The 22,286-nt window shown below is 49.9% G+C and overlaps 2 protein-coding genes across 2 annotated transcripts; both read right to left on the bottom strand.

Annotated features, from left to right (window-relative positions):
• Positions 1-9,854: 9,854 nt before the first annotated feature.
• On the bottom strand, positions 9,855-14,090 carry LOC100899071 (uncharacterized). The gene is given in 2 exon segments (XM_029110895.1): positions 9,855-11,650; positions 11,693-14,090. Coding segments are annotated over 2 exon segments (4,194 nt in total).
• A 6,690-nt stretch (positions 14,091-20,780) lies between these two features.
• LOC100898927 (cAMP-dependent protein kinase catalytic subunit gamma-like) lies at positions 20,781-21,893 on the bottom strand. Its single transcript, XM_003741293.1, has one exon. It carries the CDS (start codon positions 21,891-21,893, stop codon positions 20,781-20,783), a length of 1,113 nt encoding a protein of 370 aa, XP_003741341.1.
• Positions 21,894-22,286: the final 393 nt, after the last annotated feature.

Here is a 22,286-nt window from a genome sequence, read left to right as displayed (position 1 = left end):
CTCTACAGTAACGCTCGAACAATATGAAAAACTCATTGAACGCGATGACTCTTTCGCTAGTTGTGTCTTGGCCTGGCTGAAAGGATGGTTTTCCCAAAACGCAAGAGCGCTCCGATCCGACGAAGACTGTGAGTGAATTCTTCGGCGTGGGCGGGAAGAACATTGAACGCCGAAACGGAGCTCTAGCCGCAAAGTTGCAGAAAATCCTAAGCCCAGAAAATTTACATGACTCGGCTAATCACGCGTGGAGAGAAATCTTCGAAATACAGTCGGAGCCGCCCATGAGAGACAGATGCAGTTCCCCGGTCTCATTGAATCCTTTGGGGGAAACCTCTCGCTCAAGGTAAACTCGTCTATAGGAGAGACTTCCCGGGAAGTTCCTCGGCTCCTCCCGAGGAGTCCCTTATGGGCGGCTCCGATTGTATAATGAGATTCATGAGAAATTAATGTCGAGCACGGCTGTATGTTTTCCGGATTCAGACCTGCGGGGCATCGCACTGCATAATTTCATGGAGAAGCTCGACACGGGAGTGATACTATGCCATCTAGCGGAATTGATTGTGGCTCAGTCAATAGATTTGGGAAGACCGATACTCCGCAAGGTTTGTACACTCAGTAAATAGCAAGCGCATGATGCGACATATCGAGCCAAAACCCCACTCGAGAGCTCTTCCGATATTTCTTCAGCTCGATAGAATCAATAAATTTTGTACACTGACTCGGAGTCTAGAAATCCGAGTCCCGGGGTCTTCTCACCAAGTTCGCCCATTCCTTTGTGTAGGACTCGGCGACTAGCCTCAAAATTTACTCGTACTACTGGAGCGAGAATTCTCACTGCCCATCCCCCATACATTCCAGTGCGTTCCGGTGTTCAATTTCAAGCCGTGGGAGGCAGCGAAACCTAAAAGTTTCTACGCGAGGGACAATGTTGAGAACTTCACGAGATGGTGCCGACGTTTCGGAGTCAACGAAAGCGTACTGTTCGAGTCCGACGGGCTTGGTGAGCTGACCTCAATGTCCTTTTCCTCAGAAGCGACGATCCCGCTCAAGTGGAAAGCCAACACTTCTTTTCAAACTCTAGAATTTATCAGCCGTCTGCCTCAACGCAGCACAAGGAGCTGTTGAGCAGATGCTCCGAAATCTCCGTCTGCTCGTGAACGTCGTACGGGTGTCAGAGTGAATCTTGTTTCAGTGATGCATCAAGCCCCCAGATACGTTCTATTGGTGTTGCTCGAACTGTGTCGTTTGTGTGCTCAACGCGGGATCGACTCACCCGCCCTGCACGAGAACCGGCTCCGCGAAAAACAATTACGGCTAGCAGAAGAGCAGCGTCGACAGAGACTGGAGAGAGAGCATGAGGTTCTATTGCGGAAACGGGAAGAGGTTCGTTGAGTGGATGATCCCGGCTGGACTGAATGATTCTTCTCCGCCGTGGAATTATTCGTGGATTAATCTTCCCGCGCTGACGCTTGCTGGAGAGCAGATCTTGTTGTACATGTACTCTCGATGAAGTTCGATTCCGGCGATGTACGATGAAAAGGATATTCGGGAAATAACCACATACTATCCTGATTATTTCTGGAGGGTCCCGAGGTCGAGCTAGTTAGTAAACAACGATGAACCAATGAGCATTCATGACCTCAGCGAAATGCTTCAGGAAGAAGAGACCGCGCGGAATGCGGCCGAGCAGCGCCGTTTGCTTGTCGAACAGGAGAAAGGAGCACAGATCCGCAAACGAGCCGCTCTGGAAGAGGCCGAACGGATTCGCAAGGCGGAGGAACTGCGGAATTTGGAAGAGTTGAGGCGAATTGAGGAGTTGGAGAGAGCCGAGAAGCGAAGGCTCGCGATGGAGGCGGAAGCTCGGAGACAACTCCAAGAGGAGCTCGATCGACGAGAGCGGGAACGACTCGAACGAGGTGAGGCTTGAAAAATTCCGTCTGAACGCGGACGAGTTGGGGCGCTTAGCAGAGAGAAATTCTGGGCCCGGGGGGAAGTTCGGACATGGGCCCCTCTCGATCATGGTCAGTGATCCGTCACCAGAGGAGTGATGGAACGAATCGGTCAAAGCAGCAGTTTCCATTCCATGCATATTTTGGAAAGGGGAAGAATTTAGGACGCAGACAAATTATTTGACTAACGCTTGAGCAAGGGGCCCTTCCGGAAACTTTGGGCCCGGGCTAAGAGGTCACCGATACCCCCCCCCTCTCGTCGGGCCTGGGCGCTAGGATTCAGGAAGGTAGGTATTTGATAGTACCCCCCTGAATCCTGCGGATGACGGACATTATCATTATCATATATTGGAGACAAGTGACCGAGGCGCGTTTCAAACTGATGACTCGCTATCGTGAGACAAGGACTCTATGTTTTGCCACACGGGAGAATTCTCCGAGAAGGGAAATATTGGAGGAGAAGGAATGGGAAGCCTCGCGTGGTCCAGCTGACACGCAGACCGCGCGTCTTGCCATCGGCCATCAGGGATTTCAAGCATCCCATGCATAGAGTACGGAATGGTAATCAATATCATGCGCAATGGCAATAATTCTCGCTGCTCCACGCATGAGAATTCGCTCCGGGATCGAGGTATTTTCCACTCCTCCCTCCTGATGGGGAGATACTCCTACACCTGGGCTCGACGCACGAGTCTACGCCACAGTTTTGAAGACTGCGGGGAGTTTCGCGGAACAAGGAGGTCCCCCAGAAACGTGAACGAAACCGGACGGCCCGCGATTTTCAGGGATGAAGGGCTCTCTCGGGTCAAGAATGAACGCGCTTGGAGCATTTGGAGTTTTAGTGGCGTGAGGACCCTGCAGCTGGACGTTAAATTTTATGCTAGTCTGGGGAACACCATGGGAGATTGATGGGGAATGGGGAAGTGCAATAAAAGAGCTGGTTTCGAAAGACCCGCCGTTACAGAATTGTTTCTCGTGCGACGGCGGATGGCGACTGAGTGGGAAGATTTTGCACTAGCCCTCGCATATTATGCTCACAGTTTTTCTGCCTGAGGCGGCCCGACTCATTCTTCTGTTTGACCCTCAGAATCTCGAAAGTCTCCGGATATACCTGATTCAGGTATAAGCACACCGGTGTGCTTCGCTGAATCGGTATCGATGCCAGGCGTTGATGAGACCCATCTGAGCGACAGCACGAACAAGTCGAAAAACAGGAAGAGTCGTCTGCCTGTGCCAACGAAAAATGGTAGAACTGAGCCTCCGCTGAAGCCGACGAGTGTTCTTGACGAAAAGGTGAGCTCAAACCTGATACATATTTCAGCTCAAAAGAGGAGCGAGCGTTTTTCGAGGAAGAATCGTGTGAGGAAATGTAGACAGACGACAGATGCTCGTAGACTCCTCTAATCTCACTTTTCACCCGGGGACAGGTGAACACAATTGTCAATAAGGTTCTGCAAGGTGCGAAGCTGCATCGCCTCGCAGAGGGAAAATATCTCATTAACGGAAGAACTTTCCTTGTTCGGGTAAGCTGTTACTCTAACATAAGTCACGGAATATATGACTGCTCAAGCGAAATAAATGTTCCGGGTCCTTCGTTGAGCTGCGCGAGTCCGCGAGGATGAGCAGTAGCTCTCGTGAAGAGCTCGTACCCTCGGAATGAATTTATTTCTCGCCAATTCCGGGAGGGTTCTCGCCTTACTTACGTATGAGGATTCTCGCAATCTCCCTTATTAAAAGCTCTATTCTTGTAGCTCCTCAACGACAGACAGGTCATGGTTCGTGTCGGCGGGGGCTGGAAAAGTCTCGAGGAAATGCTCCGACCCCGGGTACTTCGCGTCAGAGGCGAGCAAACTACAACGAAATCCGCCTCGAAGGTCACGGGCATCTCGAAGGAGAATGTCGAGTGCGTGCGAAAAGCTCTCGGTGGCTCTCTCACTTCGGTGGCTTGTGAGTGCTCATTCCAAACCGTTCCGCTTCGAACCATTCAGGGCGTCTTCGTTCAATTCCTTGGCTTTTCGAGTCCGATACTAGCCTGTTCAGCACTATATATTGTTTTTTGATTCCAGCGTCGGTGTCGAATTCCAGCCGGCGCAGTAGGATTCCTGTAGGTGACCGTCCACGTTGGAATTGAGAAGTCCCGTCCGGAGAGACAGATGCAGACTTCTGGCTTCTATGATGAATGATGAATAATAATATTTAAGGACATATCCCTGTCCACCTCCATCTTCTGAGTAAGAGCCATTCCGGCGGTAAATCGCTTCGCGCAAAGGTTCCGACTGCGCTCCGGGAGATGCCTCATATGTTGCCAGAGAGAGCCAAAGAAAAGCGTCTCATGTCGAATTAAACCTATTCACACGGCCCCACATTTCGAATAAAGGAATCATTGGACAATTTGGGTAGAAAAAGGAATCAATTGCGTCTACCGCGCGCAGCGTTTGCCTCATCCGAGGAGAAATATTCCCCCGCGAGTGGTCTCCCCGCGAATCTTCGCGTGAAGAATTGCTGGTTCCGCTTTCGAAAAGCTCACGCATCGAATGGTCGGTGATCCCATCCACCAACTTCAGTTGGATTCCGCAGACATCTCGGTTGGATTATATTAATAGAATTACAAGCCTTTATTTTCAATTCATTGGAATCCATGTCCAAACACCAATAAGCGAAGGGAGCTGTGTATACCTAATACGATCCCAGAGGCGTTTTCAAATGTACCGCTTAAAGGGAAGGAATCGCCCGCGTTCCGCACCGATCCCGTTGCTCACAAAATGGAGAAAAAGATTGAGTTTTCCTGCCTAGATCGCTACAGTCGAACAAAGGTCAGAACTCTTCGAAAACACTGACATTCGCTGGAAGGCGGTCGGCACCATCATCGCTTTCGTAGACAAATCGGGGACAGGGTTCAGGCTGTACGGGAACGAGTCCGGGAATCTCTATCGGGATCTCTTTCTTCAGGAGTTTGCGGAAAGATATGTCGGTGAACCACTCGTGTCGCATGAGGTCTTCCGCCCCTCCTTCGAGGCCACCGAGGCGTTTGCTTCTGTCCCTTTCGAGCAATCGGAGTATGAGGTCGGATAACATCGGAGCGATAATTCTATCTTTCGGGATTTTCACATCTTTCCTCAGTATTGCTTCGGCGATCCCGATTTCCCCGTCATGAGAGACATCGAAGGGATGCGTCCCGAAGACGACTTCAAAGAAGAAGACGCCCAGAGCCCACCAATCGACCTCAGTTCCATATTCGTCCCTCTTGATCATCTCCGGCGCCATAATTCCAATCGGGCCAATGAATGACGTCGTTCGCAGTCTCAGCCTCTTCGCATTTCCAAAGTCTCCCAACTTTAGATAGAGATCTTCGAAAACCAATACATTATCCGGTGTTATGCTGCGGTGTACAATTTTGCAAGCATGGATGTACTCTAGCGCCAGTACGAGTTGAGCCATGTGCAACTTTATCACCGAGTCTCTTAAATCCATCGTCAGCAACCGACGAAAATCGCCATACCTTGCGAATTCCGTAATCAGGAACAAATGACCGATGTTCTGAGCTGCGAAACACGCCCTCAAGACGAAAGCGTGCTGCATCGCATACAATAGTTTCTTCTCACTGATCGGTCTCGTGCGTCGCTCGGCTTCCACATCGAACAGTTTTGCCGTGGATTTGAGTGCGTAGAGTCTCCCGTCTCCGACCTTCTCGACTTGGTAGACTTCGCCAAAGACGCCCGATCCGAGTAAGCCTAGAACTTTGAAGAGTCTCGGGTCCTCCTTCGGACACTCGTTCGCTCTGTATCTTTCCTCGAGAGCGGATTCTACTCCTTCGAGACGCGCGACGAACGAAGCTCGGGGAGGATTATCCGCTCCCGGATCGACATGTGCTTCACGAGGGAGGAAATCGTATGTCTTCAATTCAATGGCTTGCTTGGGCGGCAGATTCGAAAATACTTTTCTCTTCTTTGCGAGAACTTCTGCGAAAGAGATTCCGTTGAACCATCGGTGTCGTTTGACATCATCAGCGCCGCCTTCGGACGCACCGAGTCGTTTCGTGACTTCTCTTTCGAGTAAGCGTTCCAAGAGGTCGCAGAAGAGCGAATCATCGCTGAAGTCATCGTGTTCTGGGAAGACTAAGGGAGCGGACAATATTCCGGAGATTACTTCCAGCTTGGTCGACCCAGCATCGAAGAAAGGATGTTCTCGGAAAACGAGACGGTAGAGCATCACGCCAAGCGTCCACCAATCGTTTTCTTTTCCGTATCCCGTCCGCAGGAACACCTCTGGAGCGTGGAGCTGAGGATCCCCGATGAGACCGGAAGTTTTACTCTGAACCTTGGAGGCGAGCCTGAAGCCTCCGAGTTTGATGTAAAAGTCTTTGAATATTAAGACATTCTCTAGCGACAGGTCGTGATGAATTATCCTGCAAGCGTGCAAGTACTCGATCGCTAGGATTATTTGAGCGGAAAAATGTTTCAGGATGTCTTCCGGCAGATGTCTTCCGAGGAACGCGGTCAAATCCCCGTACAGCGCGTGCTCGATGACCAGATATGAGTTCCTCGCGTCTTTGAATCCGAAGAACACTTTCACCACGAAGTCCGACTCCATGGCGTTCAGCAATTTCTTCTCCCGCGCAGTTTTCCTTGCGTCACTCTCCGTGTCGTTAGCCCTGGCTCTGACTTTCAACGCGTAGGAATTTCGATCTTTGCGGTACTTCACCAGGTAGACTTCAGCAAAAAGTCCGGTAGCGAGGCGACCCTCGACTGCAAAGTTTCCGATCTCTTCCGTAGGTGGTTTGCTGTGTTTGAACCTCGAATCCATCCGAGCCCCTGCACACTTCAGGAACTTCTCGTAATCTTCGAGAGCTTCGCATTGCTCCATGACGCGTACTATTCGAGTCTCGTTCGCTCTTGCCTTCGTTGTCTTCGCCGGCTCGGCTCTCGCTGATTGCTACGAATCTACTCGTTACCGGCATAACCAATAATAGAGAGGAGACAAGGCGGCGGACGGGCGCGTGCTCGTTTTATGATGATAACAATAATCGTTCATTTATTTCTCGATTCTCGGACTCTCGAAAATCATTCGATTCTCCTCTCACGGGAGCAGAATTTTCCCCATCTACCCCGCAATAATCAGCGATCAGATGTCGCCTTCTCGTTCGAGCTAAGTCGATTCGCTCACGGCTTCAGGGCTCCGTCAGTAGATGTCCCTCTGATCATTCTCTCTGTCGCGCGTCGTTCCGACCACTCATAAAATTGAGGTTCATTCGTTCGGTAGGCTTCTCTCTAAGCCAACGATCGGGGAGCGGACCTCTGGGTCGACACAATACATAGATGCATCGATCGGATTTCCGACTCACATCAAGCTAGGTTCCAGGGGCGATATTCTTTGATGATCCATCATGTGCGAGCTCTGGTCAATTGGCATCCATCCCCGATTGCGGGAGTGGCCTCATCCAGACTCCAGACTACTGAGACTCTTCCAGTCAGATGTTAGAACCCTTCGAAAAAATTGAGGCATTCATCGGATTTCCCCTCTTGGGAGTCCCCCAGCTCGACAACTTGAGGTATCACAGGATCAAGCTTCAATACCACGGATATCTTCTTGTTGAGCACATCTATGAAGGAGATGTCGCTGAACCACTGATGAAGCTTTACATCATCGGAGGAATTCTTGAGCGTGCCGAGCCGTTTAGTTTTGTCTTTCTCGAGCAAGCGAAGCACTAAATCATACACTGGAGGATCAAGGTCTTCGCGGACAGGGAGGATCACATCATTTTGAACGATTGCGTCCATGATTTGCATTCTTTCCCAATCCGGTTCCGAGAAGGGGTGCGTTCCGAAAATCAACTCATAAATGAAAAGTCCGAAACCCCACCAATCGACTTGTTTCCCGTACTCTTCTCTCTTTATGATCTCCGGCGCCATGTAGGCTGGGGGTCCGACAAACGTTGAGGTTCGGTCCAGAACTTTCTTGGAAACACCGAAATCCCCGAGTTTCAGGTACTTGTCTTCGAATATAAAAACATTTGCCGGTTTCAAATCCCGGTGGATAATTCTGCATGAGTGTATGTACTCGACTGCTAGAACGAGTTGGGCTGCATAGAGCTTCACAAATCCTTCCGGGAGGGACTTTCCTTTGAATCTGCTGAAATCGCCATATTTCGCGAATGGCATTACCAGATAGAGATCCGTATCGTCTTGGAAGGCGAAGAAGAGCTTGACGACGAAGTCACTTTGCATCGCGTGCATGAGTTTCTTCTCTCGGATAACTCCAGCACGCTCACGAGGATCGTCGTACTGGCTTTTGTCTTGAATTTTTAATGCGTAGCTTCCGTGATCTCTGCTGTACTCGACCAGATAAACGTCTCCGAAGCTGCCGCTTCCGAGTAGGCCGAGAATTCTGAAAGACTTGGTATTCTCTCTTGGACAGGCATTAGATGCAAATCGTTCATCCATTATTTTCTCAGCATTCTTTAGGTGCAATCGATAAGCTCCTTCAGAGAGTTCGACACCACCCGAGGCAAGGATCTGTCGAGCCTCCTGTTGAGGGTTGGCATTGACATCGGACCCCATGACGAGTAGCGACTCCTTTCTTCGATTTCTCCTCTCTCAAAAGCCCGGAAACTCCCTCCGTAAGAGCTCCACGTTTCCCGACCCTATCGTCAAGGGAGTGTTCCTCGCGATGATGAGGTTTTCCCTTTGCGTGCCTGAGACTTTCCTTTCCCTTGAACTCTATTCTGCCGCCCGGAATTCAGCTCCGCTTCTCTCCTTCCATGGCGCTGATTTTTGTGTCAGGGGTATCATGCCTGGCTCCTCACTCGATGTCGTGGTCAGCCGACTGATATTAGCTATCAAAGACAATGGCTGGAATGGAATCTTCGTTATCCACCCAGCTCTAGTCATTTTGCATTCCTCCTAGGGAGTCTCGAGCGGACGGTGGAGAGATGCGTCTCAAGCGAGAGCTTTGCGAGATTCAGCACGGCCGTCGTCGATCACAGGAGTCCAAGAACTCCGAACAGTGAAAAGTTGCCTCTGTCGCAGCTTCCAGCTACCCTCGGGCACTTAAGCGGAGCTGCTTTTGCAGGAAAGTAAAGGACGCGCTTGGACGCGGAATCATCCGTCGACTTGATAGTTGATAGTAGTGGATCAATGAAGCCCTCGCTGTCGAAATGGGGAGATCCATCGGAATTTTCAAGGTCTGGGTTTCATCAAAGTTATCGACACTTCTAGCCATGAGAATTCATTTGCAGGCATAACGAATAGTCCGGAGTGTGGCGATTTCGAAAGTCTCTCATGTTTGTCCCATGAATTCCCCGTTCTTCGAGCATTGCCCCCCGTTAGTTTCACGTGAAGGGCAGCCTTTGACCTCGGCCTCAATCATCGAGGTCCAGCTAGAACAGTCCGGACTGAGCTCAGTTGGAATAATTAGCATTCCGCCTCGAATATACGGACGTCAGGAATAATTGCTGACCGCACTAAGCTATCTCCGATTGGTGAACATTGAGCTTCTATTTCTGTTCCCTTACACAGCCCACATTAACGCATCCGGTTAGACGATCGGGCGGAATTATCCGGTAATCCAGAGCACCGATCGACTTCTTTCCATGATCGATCTTCACCCCCTTCGAAAGCGTCATTGCTCTGGTCATTGCTGTATGAAGCGAATCATCCCGTTTTTCCTTTGATTCGTTCGACCCTAAAGCACCAGACCATAGGATTTTCTTGACCAGCAGCCGGAGACTCCCAGGAGGTCATCGAGTCCGGACAATGATTGCCCCAACTGGCCCGGGGTGCAAAGTTTCTCGATACAGTCCGAGGAGAAGTTCAAACGTCGCGTTGCTGATTGCGTGGTTGGTGGACTTTCCTCCGTAATCATTCCCAGTCTCGCTGAATTGCATGCTAAGGCCGACTCCAGGACTCCCTAGCGCCAGCGGATCAACCTCTCGCATCGACTAGGACAATACTTCTTTCTCACGACATCGATGGCGTCCCGGATCCGAGATTTTGACCTCTGGCGTTTCCGGATATGCCTCCATCGGACGTTTGCCAAGATTCTGACTTTTTCAGATCTTTGAATGAATTGTGGAGAAAAATTCCTGAAGAGGTAGTGCTCAAGCACTACCGTTGGTGGGGCGTGAAAACGTCCCGGATCATTGAGATCATGTGGTTTGCTATTTACGTGCGCCTTGTACTTCTGACGTTGTTTACGCCCGATGTGATCGTTCTCGAAACTTAACCAAACCCGACGATGGTCTAGGTCGTCTTTGTCCAGTGCGTAATGTTCGACGTGTCGTAGTTGGCCTATCGCACCATTCACGAGACCATCCTCAACATCCACGTTCACTGTCAGCATGTATGGATATCCTTCTGCCAGGGTTATTGTGTATGGTAAATTCCCCGTATCTCTTATATCTTTCCTGTGCATTTTTCCTATCGCATTCCTCCTTTCGGCTTCTGTTCTGTAACCAGTGTATACATCTGTGGCGATACAATTATGCGTGGATTCTGTTACCGGTATCGCGGAATCATTATAGGCTCGGACGTCTGCACTTGTGTGATAGAGCCTCACGACATCGGTGGATAAATTAGCATCACTCCAGCGCCGCGTACGAAATCGTGATTGTATTTTGTCGGTCTCGGCTTGTGATAATGCTTCGCCGCATCCAATCTTTGTTAGTAATGTGGAGAACCCGATATCACTTTGACGCACAACTTGCACGAGCGGGAAGTATTTCAGTGACTGCCAAAGGATCGCTTTCCCCCCGATCGAACTATTGGTTGCTGTAAAGACTGGGGCCGCTCTAACTGGTGGTAGTTGTTTCAGGTCGCCGCATGCAAACAAATCTAAACCCCCGAAGTTCGCGTCGAATTCGCCCGTCATTGCCTGCAAGCGTGTGTTCACCCCGTGGAAGACATGCGAGCTGCGTATGCTTATCTCATCTATGATAACGCATTTGACGTTCCGTAAATGATAGCGATATGTTTGTAGGACGTCGTTGGAAAGTTGATGAGCTCGGTTGGATAGAGCGAGTTTGAATGCTGAATGAACGGTGACGCCATTCAATGCCGTTGCTGCCTTCCCTGTGGTTGCCGTCGATATATATGCGTTATTCATGGTGTTGTGTTCTTGCGCATATCGATTGTATGTTTCCATGAGAGCCTTCAGCGTGTACGTTTTACCGCACCCCGCCGGTCCAGTAAGGAAAATCTGAATCGCTTCACTATTGGGATCATGCAGGCGATGAATGACTTCCAAAATCAATTCACGCTGTTCCGCGTTCAGCTGTCGCATCCAATGGCAGTAGTCATTCTTGCTCAGAACATTTTCGCGCGGTCTAACCGCGCTTATGGAATTCTGGAGATGATGATCATCGAAATCATCGTCATTGGGCTGGAATTCTTGCGTCGTCACGCTGTCCATACCTTCCGCTGCTTCGGTCGTGGAAATCTCCTCATTCATGGAACATAGAGCTTCTACCTCTTTCAGAAGAGTCTCTATGTCTATGTTCGCTTCGAATTCTTTCCGCCTTTCCATGATGAGCTCTTCATTTTTGTCATAGATCTCGAGGTATTTATCGCGATCGATAACGTCGATGAGCTCATTTCGGAAGGGTATATGCAGCGTTACCATTTCTTGCTTGAAGTTCTCTGTATCACTTACATCATAAATACGATATCTAATAACTTTTCTCGTGGCACGTTTCCGATAGTTGGAGCCTTCGACGTCATTTGTCTCCTCAAACGGATGATGCTCGGAACTTTCGTCCTCTTCACTTATCGGTTTCTTCGCTGCCTCGTACCATGCTGCGAATTGCGCGAGTGTGAGTTCTTCCAGAGATAGCGCTCGTTCTTCATACTTTTGGATGATATTCTTCGTCCATATATCGGTGCTGTCGCTCGCCAAATTTTGAGCATCCATGACGGATTTGCGTTTGCGTGCTCTGTATCTCTCATGTGGTCGCATCGTTGGAATCGATACGGTCCCTCGCGAAGCCCAGCTCATCGGTTGGCGCAACAAGTACCAAGCGGCTTCCTGGGCCGTCATCTCCACGCTATTCAGGATCTTCAGACCGACTTTTGTCATGAGCTGACATTGATCGAATTCGGGATTTGCTTCGTGTATTTTCATGAGCTCCCGGTGCAGATGACTGAACCCTCTATTGGACTTGTTGACGTACTCGACTACGTAATTCGCACAGGAATACGGATCAAGAATGATTTGTAAGTCCATGTTGGCGTTAAGTACCGACGCTATCCATGGATGGAATGTGTTGATGAATATTTGCGACATGTTCCTTTTGAAAAGTATAGTGGGCCTTTTCAAGGATGATCTGATCAGTTCCAGATAGGTGACGCAATCGCAGTTTATGTCCATCATGAAGGCTTCTATAGAGTCGTATGTTTTACTCTCTAATTTCTTCCGAGCGTCAGCGACTTTAATTTTTAGACTTCTTCGCCTACCATCATCTTTACTCAAGGGTAGCAAGAGTCTGGTGCGATGTATCGGCCAGTATGGGATTTCGAATCGACAACTCTGTTCACCCCTCTTCGTGCATGTGAACGTGTGTGCATGGGTTTGATTCTGTATCATATCTGGGGTGGACAAATCTGACGCATCAACGCTGCACAAATCAGTGATCATTTGCAACGTGCGCGGCATTTCTTCCGATATGTCTTCGTTCGGATCATCATTGAGCCAGAGAAGAATGTGCGCGTGAGGGCTCCCGCGGGCTTGAAACTCGATGCGCAGGAAGTAGTCCAGAACACGGTATCGTCCGAAGGGATTGTATGGCTTCTTAGCGCTCAACATAGACATGAGAACGTGTACCAACTTATCGAAATACATGGCACAGGCAACGGGATCCTCCGCGACTAGGAACGCGCGCTTATATCTATCAAGTTTTTCGAAAATTTCTTCCACTCTGATGTCCTCGCCAAGTGACTTGTACTCATCTGATAGATTGTAAAGATTACGCAAAAGATGAGGCCATTTCGTCTCGCTTGCGCTGAGCGTAAGAAATGCGGTCGGTTTGCCGAACTGACGAATCATAGCGAATAGATCTTTCTTACGATATGACCAATATTGCACCGAATTTGGGATCGTTCTCAGGAATGCCTGATTCGTCTCAATCAATCGCTCAACGAATTCACGATCTTCTATCATACTACGGGTAATCGTCTCGGTTTGTCGCATGCAACGATACATGTTTTGGACACCATCACGGACCCGATGTCGAAGAATCTTCATGGCCATATAAAGCACATGTTGAGGAATCACTCCACGTCGATCACTCCGACGGATTTCCGACATGCACATGCTGTACGCTGTTGCGGGAATTTTTTCCCCTGTGATAGACCGTATATGTCGTCCACATCCGAGATATACTGCCGGGAAAGACATCTCCTCGGCAAAGGTGTCGAGAGTTAAACTCTCCGGTCTCCGATGCTGACCCGGAGCTATGTTCAGAGAATGTTCCTCATTCCATATCAACGTGTGTTGTCGTGAATGGATCAACTCAGCTTCCGAAACGGTACACGCATCTATGCGTTCAATCTGATCCTCGTCGTCATTTCCCGAGCTCGTTGCGGACTCATTGAAGACGGACCAATCAATGGTGATATTGTAATGCTTGTAGAGAGGCTGTTGAACCAATTATTTCAGCCATTTATGGATTGTAGACTTTTTCACAAACCCACTAATGTATGATGATTTGTGTACGATGTTCTTCTTCAAATTGACGTTGAAAGCATAATCATCATCGAGAGATCGCGGCAAGCATCGAACCATGGTGTCGACGTCCACCGGGACATTGATGACCTGCCCAATTATACCATATGATCCCTCGTGACGTAAACGACGAATTTGCATATAAGGGATTCGCGGAGAAATCAGCCTCTCGGACACCGGATCCAGTTTTGGAAGGTCCACCGGCTTAGGAGGATACCTGTACCCGTTAACTCTACTGAGATTTGGGATCTTCCTTCCTCGACAGACCTTATAACAATTGTGGCAGAGTCTGAATGAGTGAACATTTTCATCCGGGAAATATGGAATCAGAAAATTTGCCATCACCGAATCCATGGCCTTCAAATCTCGTTTAAACCAAATGCGATCGCACACATCGCATTTGTGTCCGAATTCATTATCGAGAAACATGTGTCGGAAATGTTGTGTCGCGCGCCCCCAAACCTGCTCATACCTGGAACATCGCACTATCTCTGGCACCATTTCATGTGAAGCGCCGTGGCTTATGTCCTCAACAGATCCGAGACTCCCATTCTCCCCATTGCGAGCATGGTTCGTAGCTTGAGAATGTAGCAATGAAGCCTCCCGACGTCGCTTCAGATCGCTCAGCTGCGCTCTTTGGCTTCTTGGCTGGCCCACAAGCCGAACTTTGGGCTTTTCGCTTGAGACGCCTCCTACTAGCATTTTTCGGCCTCATCTGGACGGTCGCACAATCAAAGTAGATCAGTATGCGAACGCAGACACCGCGATGATCAAAAGGGATATCGCTGGATAACGAAGCCCGCATAAGATTTGATGAGTTCTGATGATCGCCTGAATTCTCCTGAAAATCTCTTTCGCGACGGCTCCCAAAAATGAAATAAGTAGCGTCGGTGACGGCACACATCGTCGCCTTTGCCGGGCAAGCAATTCCGATCAATCCAGCGTCTGAGCACTGAATAAAGCGATTATTTATGCAAGAATCGAGGTATCTCAGAGGGTTGCACGAATCGCGCTGAACGGGAGCTCTGAGGACTCCAATCGGCTCCAAAATCGCGTGGAAACTCCTGCCGTGAATTTTCGATACTATGGCACAAACCACGAAAATCGAGGTGTTCGGGGAACAAAGTTATGAAGCGTCAAAAGCGGATCACTTTCGTTTTTGAGGACGAAGTACCCTTGGTCTGTATGCGCGATGAACTTAAAGACGTTTTCACGTCAAAAACGTGGAGCTAGGTACCCCGCTCTCCGACTCCGACGAATAGGGTCTTATCCTCGGGAGTTTTTTCCCGTCAGTTGCGGACTCAATCGTCTCAGAGTGATAATTCTCGGTGCAAGAATCACAAGGCACACATTCCGTGCTGTTCTGTACGAAGAAGCTCAGAAGTTCAAAGTAGGTCTTGACGGAGCCGTCTCTAATATACGGTGATAATTCATCGATGTCATCCAGAAGCCAAATGCCATTAGAAATACGACACTGGAACCATTCGATGGGTCCGCCTCGATACGGGACACCGATCAGAAGCTTGACTTCATTCGTTTCGCTTTCTCCGCTCCGCCTCTCCTCACTAGGGGCTCGAAGCCAGAAAGCCTGTTTTCGAACGCGAGAGTCAAACTTTGTAGATATTTATCAAATTATAGGTAGTATCAAATCATAAACCTTAATTATCCTGGGTCAGCCATTCGTAAGGCAGGAGGCTCCTGGATCCATACCGGTGGTGAACAAAGCCCTTCTGTGATATTCGTTCGAGGACCTTCCGACGGCTCACATACCGAAGGGAGAACTTGTTCGAGTTGCGCTACTCGAGCCACTGCTTCCTCTGCAGCAATGTCCGTTCGGTGGAGCACGATCGGAGCATTCCTCTGTGTTCTCGCTTTGTGAGCTGAGAGCGCCCTTACTTCTTTTCTGACGACACAAGGAGCGGCAAGTTTTCTGGCGAAATTGATTCCGAGTGACCGAGAAAACAACATTCGGGTGGGGAGGTTGTTTCTGGAAGGGTACATGCCTTGATAGTCCGTGACTAGTGATGATACACTTCGTGGAGCATAAGCGCTGAGTCTAAGTTCATCGTTCGCTGAAATGTGTCCGCAACAGAGAGCAAACTCGGTGATGCTCCACTAGGATTGGGATGTTCGGGCGACATAACGCTATCTTGCATCATCTTCATTCGCACAACGGAGGCCAACAACTTATGAACCCTGTGACATACGATCGAAGACGGAGCCTGATCCGAGAGCGCAACGGTGCGCGGGCGCTGAGCTATAATGATTGAAATCATCGCTTTCTGTAATCGGTACTCTAGGCCTATGCGTTGGATCCATTTCTATCATCGAGCTAATCAAGATGGATATGACGGATCAGATTGAGTTTCTCCTCGTGTTCTATTCGGACGAGGGGAGGCTTGCTTTCATCGACAGACCGGTTCCTCAGACAGATGGAATATCCCGCTTCCACGGGATTTCTGATCCTTCCAGCGTAGAGTGCCCTCTCGATACAGCTCGATTCGATAAGACTCTCCTGCCTCCTTTTGTCGTCCGAGAACTGCATGGAAGGTCGTGTCGCAAACTTCTCACAAGATTCTTCGACATAGATCTGTACTCTTCGATTACTGGTTGCTCAGACGCCACGATCGTTCCTTTTTCTTGCGCTTACATTCCACAGGCTGAGTTCGCGGCAACCGAGGAAAGGGAAGAGGCAGCGAATTCCGCCGGGATATATACGGTAAGATCCTTCGCCCGATTCTGCCTCGCGTGTTCGTATAGTAGGTGGGTCTCGAAAACTTTTCCCAGCGATTCCACTGTCGAGGCCCCGGAACTTGGTAAAATGGATAGGAGATGGAATCTATGGATTGAATCCCTAATTATCATTCTGACACATGGCTCCGGCCGCCAAGCTTTCGGGAGTCTCAGGAAGCGTTCGAGGAGTCGAAAGCGTGGAATCTGATACATGCTCGGAGAATGCCCGAAAAGCAAGAAGCGCGAGCTCGAGATGGATCTACATAGATGAAGTTGAGCGAGAGACTTTCAATCGAGCTTCCAACGAGACGGTCCGCTTGAAGCCTGGGGCATGTACGGCGTGCAGCGGAGCATAGGGAGACCTTCTCTTGGAGACGTTTCCACTGGCATCTATTTTTATTATTGGGAATCGACTCTCGCATTCGAGCTTGATTGCTTTTCTCTTCCTTCTCCGCAGATATAAGTCGGGGAACGCATCGGGATGGGTTTGTTTCACGCTCCTCAACAGGAGCTCTATGCAGCCCTCTGGTGCTGTGGGGATGGCCTTTTCCTATCGCGAGCGAGAACTCGGATCCAGTATCGCCTCGACTCTAATTGGAAGGCACCCATGCTTTTCCCTGGTCTTTATCGTGCTTCAAACCTCGAAACTCATTTTCCGTCCATGACGTTGCTAGAAACTCTTTGGAGCGATCTCATGCTATCATTACCTTAATAATTCATCAAGTTGCGTAATTGTAGCGCTTGTCATTTACCTTACCTAGCTGCGAAATGTCAAGCTTGGTTTATCTTCTCCGAATAAAATGCCCACGCTCGAGCGAATTCTCGTCCAAGGTCGCGGAAAATCCAGCTTATGGTGGGAAACTCATTGTCTCGGGGAGGCTCGTCACTCGATTCGAATCGTCCGAGATTTGCCTATGATCTCATTTCCGACCATTCGTTGACTTCGCTGGCGAAGTCAACCTGAGAGAAACACGAAGCAAGGAATTCTTCTCTGATTCCTCTTCTGCGCCAATTTTTACCCGGCAGGCTCCGTGACTAAAAATTGTAATCATTCGATGTTAATCCAGAGTTCGTCGGAAGAGCGAAGTCGCCGCAGTCGAGACTCCGCAGAGCAGAGGGGAAACACCCAGGAGCCGATCCATGAGAATCATAGGTGCTTCGATTGACTCAGATCGACTCCGAATCATCTCCCCGACTCTAATGCAAGCAGGTGCGCTGTTTTATCGATTTTCTTTTTTCCTTTCGATCGCCTTTCCGAGAGGAACATCCCAGCCCCAATACTCTGTCGATCAGTGATAACTTCCCAGTTCTCTGTGTCCAGGAAACGCGGACAGCGAGCACACGAGGGGAAGCGAGCCGCGAGCTAAGATATCTAAACCGGGAGGTTTCCCTCTCAAGTGTTTCTCCATTAGCCTCGAAAATCGAAACAATGTCCCCTTGCAAACCTCGAACCGTAGTAGTCGAAGTCGGTGACGAAGTCCGAATGACCTGCGGGACGTTTTTTATTCTGCTCGAGCTGAGGGCCAATGAACGGATGCTTCCGAGCGCATAAATTGAAATCTAGGACGTCGGCGGCCGCTATGCGGAAATTGATAGAGGGGAAGCACCAGCGGCAGCAACGGCAGCACCGGCCCAACTTGCTCGCTACTTGTCCCGAGGAGAAGTTTTTTATTGGTTGCCGCGGATATTATCATGAGCTGCTGACATAAACATAAAAAGTCTCCCCGACAGAAGTTTGCCGCGAACCAGCTGGTCTGGACCGTTGTTCCGCCCGCTTGCCTCAGGCCTGATACGATAAGAGGAAACCTCTGGCTGACAGCTTACCATAATAACATTCTTCAGGGGAACTTGACGGAGTCTGGTGTGATATTTCAATCCACCCAGAAGCCGGGAGACCACCAACTCCACAAGCGCTTGCCCATACGGCTGGTTCGTCGCATCGGTTTCTTCAGGCACTGTAAAAACGGAACACTGGGGTCATATCCCTCGGGAAATATTGAGATTCGGCTTGATCGTTTACTGTGGATCAAGTGAGATGAGAATATCCTCCGCTCTGACCTCGAGGGAGACTCTGACCAAAGGACCGAGATGCAACGCTAACTGCCAATAAACATCGCAAGGCGTTTACCCTATGGAAGGAACGCTGAGCTCACGGTCGATGAGAGGATTTCTCGGGCTGAGGACTCACAGCCCCATATTGGCTCATCCCAAGGTCAGCGATCAGGACACGCGAAGGCCCCTCAATCACGCATACGTGTACGGGTCGCACAGATTGAAAGATGCATTATCTCGTCGGGGTATTTCGGGAAGGTTCCGTCCATGGAAACCGGAATTCTCGCCATCAAGCTATGTTCACGCTGATGGAGAGCTTGTTCTCGACTGATCCGAAGTCGCACCCCTCTCGAAAAATAAAACAAACATTCCGCTCGGTAAGAATAGGGTGAGGTTGAGACGATTGAGGAGCTTCTCCGCGCAGAGACAGCGGGAATTTTTGTGAATATGGGCATTCTCATCGAGAGCAACGCTCGACAAGGGGGTCTTAGCTGCTCGAATTGATGATAATCGAAATTCGTCGCAAGGTTCATGTGTGCTCTGTTTTAATTGAAGAGTGGGAATCGTCGAGAGACTTGTTTCGCTGAGAGCTTAAGTCTCCCGCACTCGCTCTGTTTGAAGTGGAAATTACGAGAGAATTCGCCCCCTACCGGGCCTGTCAGCATCACAGGTCCGAATGGAGTCTCAGTTCATCAGACCGGGGCGATCCACTTAGCGAATCCGATCTGTGCTGCGACTCGTCCGCGGACCGATTGACCTTCGGAGCGTCGAAATAAGCTCTGTTCCCTCCTGACTGTGTCCGCTATGAAGGAAAACGCGGCCTCCGCTACGGACTCTTCGGTAGAATTGAGTTAGCTCGGTGATCAGCTGAAACATTCGGAATTTCCGCTTCCCTGTGCCGTTCGGCGAACTAATTCGTAGGCGTCTCACCTGAGCACTCAGACATCCGGTCGGCTCTGTGACCGCTGGGAGCATCGGGCCCATATTCGCATCGCGGGCTTCGAACTCTGTAGATACAGAAGAATAACCCGCCCTCGAAGGTTGGCGTTTAGCGAGGATCGCTTCGTCTCTTCGTATCTATCGGACAGTAAGTCCTGGTCTGTGTGACTTCGATTAGACCGTCTCGGAGGGTCGAAACTTGACGCTAAGCTCGGCACCGCATCGTCGCCTCCGAACTCAAATGCGTAGCCTTTCAACGCAAAGAAGCCATTCGATCGATTGCGAAGGAATCTAACATGGGCGAACATTGGCGATCAGGAACCCGAGGAATCTGAGCTGATGATGTTTTCTTTACCTCCGCTCCGAGGAATCGAGCGGTCGCGGGCTGATCGCGACAACTCCGCCATGTAGCTCGAGAAATCATAGCAGAAACTACATCGCTCGGACGCTCCCATAAGGGCAGGTGCGCTATCCGCGTCATTCAACCACGATTATAGAGATGCTGGTGCCATATCGACCTACTGGAATGAACCTCGTCGGACTCCCGGAACTCTCGTCCGATTCGAGATGAGTTTTCACGGCTCCCAGACAGCTTCCCGAGCCCGTAGTCATGGATATACATGGGCCCAAACTGATAACCAGCCGTACACCGATGTGCGCTCCATGGTCCACAAGGACCTCGGAAGCTTTAGACTTGTAGCGCCCCTGAGAAGCTCTCTCTTGCGGGGTTCCCGAGGATACCGTCCTTAATAGAAAAAAGAGCACCTTTCTAGCAGGAGCATGACTTCACCGAACTTCTCCCGATTCATCACGGGTTATGAACATTCGAACGGGAAGGAATTCCCGGAGGTCACGACCCGATGGTAGATTATTATCATTCACGGGTCGTGAACAAATTGTTTAATGATAGTGCGACCGAGTTAGTTTAAGAGAATCGCGAGTGGGTCTGTACGAAAAAAACACGATTTGGATATGCGCAGCCATAAGACTTGAATGGCAAGCACTCGATTCCTTCCGATCATCCCGCCTTGACTAAGCACAATGAGGAATATCTTTGCTACCCCGTGATCCTCGCGTTCCGAGTGAGGCTCACACTGGGGCGTCCAACCCCTCATTCTTGGGACGCTGCAGAAGAAGGAGGAGGGGCAAGCCGTTAGAGCGCAACGATATGCGGACGAGGACCGACGGATCTTTCGTTGTTATCTTCATGCTTCGGGAGCCCGGGAGCCCCAAGGAGCTACTTCCGAGAGCTCGAGCGTCCCGCTTTCAATCGCAGAGCGACCCCGATTATCATCGTGGCTTAGGAATTTCGGATCATGAGCATACATCGAACCATACGTGCCTTTATTACCTGCTTCGATGCAGCGGCGATTCTGATAACAATTCACGGAGCTTTCAGAACTCCTTGAACGTTTCCCGGTGGATGTCTTCTCGATGCACCCGGGGCACTATTTGGAATATGTCATAGGGTCTGATATATCGTGGACTGAGTTCGATGCGGATCTTCGCTTTCTTGTGGTAGATTTGCATGAAGTCCAGGTCGAACCAGGCATGCTCTTTGATATCCGCGATACCTCGCTCCATTGTACCCAGTCGGGACGAGACTTTTTTCGTCATCAAACCCCGAATGAAGTTTTGAGCCGCTTCGCTGATGGTGCGAGAGTCCGAAAATTCCAATTCATGTTTCACGATCGCGAGGTGTATCTGGCGATCTGTCCAGTCGGCGTTTGTCAAACCGTAGTCTTTGAAAAACAAGACATAAGTGAAAACCCCAAGAGCCCACCAATCAACTCCGACACCATACATTTCTCTCAATACTATCTCGGGCGCCATATAATATATAGTCCCGACGTAAGTGGAGGTTTTCTCTCCGTCGCTTCGCTTCGCCAATCCGAAATCTCCCACTTTGAGATAACCGTCCTCGAACATCATCACGTTTTCCGGCTTCAAATCTCGATATAGAATTTTGCATGCGTGCAAGTACTCGAAGGCCAGAACGATTTGTGCGACGAAGAATTTCACGGCCTCTTCCGACAGGACGCCTTCCTTGTCGATCAATTGAGATCGAACATCTCCGTATTCGGCGAATTCCATCACCAGATAGAGGTTGGTCGGATCTTGGAACCCGTATAGAGCTTTGACGGCGAACTCGCTGTCGAGAGCAGCTTGCATTTTCTTTTCCGCGATCGGACCTTCAGGGAAGTGTCGTTTCACGGCCCGCTCCTTGCTCTGGATTTTTATGGCGCATGGCTTCGTGTCTGTCTCATGGCGGGCTTTGAGCACTGTGCCGAATGCGCCTGATGCAACATAACCCAGAATCACGAATTTACCGAGCTCAGACTTCGGCAAGGCGTTCGCCGCGAATTTTGCCTGGAATTCCTCGTCTGCACTCGCGAGATATTTCCTATACTGCTTCAGTTCGTAAGCCTTCTTTTTCTTTGGGTCGAAAAAGAAAACGATCCGATTCACAAAGCGTTTCCCCAGTCGTCTGGCGGAGATATCGCGCATCGTTGTTCTCTTCGCTCAGAGCTTTGATCTTGCGCCTCACCATACTTCCGACCCAATACCAGTCCCTCGAAACCAAGAGTGAAGTCTAACGAAAATCGATCCGGTCGAGTTCCGAGGCATGGCTGCTCTCCGTCCTTCTGGCCCCAGATTACTGGAGGAGGAAGACCGGACAGCGAAGCCCGCAGAATCGGCAACCGTCACGACCTGCTCCCTTCGGCCAAAAACACGTCGGCCAATGGGAAGGGTTACAATGACTGACACGCATGAGATGGAATCAGGCTCGATCTGCAGTGGCCAATAAGCGGATCTGTCGACCAACAATAAGCGGCCTATCCGCTTCATTGACAACTTGAGCCTATGGGGATCGCAGTCAGACTATCGAAAGCTCCTAAG

This window comes from Galendromus occidentalis, unplaced genomic scaffold, assembly GCF_000255335.2.
Source record: "Galendromus occidentalis unplaced genomic scaffold, Mocc_1.1 scf7180000077147, whole genome shotgun sequence".
Lineage (NCBI taxonomy): Eukaryota > Metazoa > Arthropoda > Arachnida > Mesostigmata > Phytoseiidae > Galendromus > Galendromus occidentalis.
Note: the sequence above shows the minus strand (reverse complement) of the source record. Positions and strands in the feature narration are given on the sequence as shown.

Coding starts and splice junctions, on each gene's coding strand:
- LOC100898927 (XM_003741293.1), bottom strand. CDS start 21,893: ATGCGCGATATCTCCGCCAGACGACTGGGGAAACGCTTTGTGAATCGG.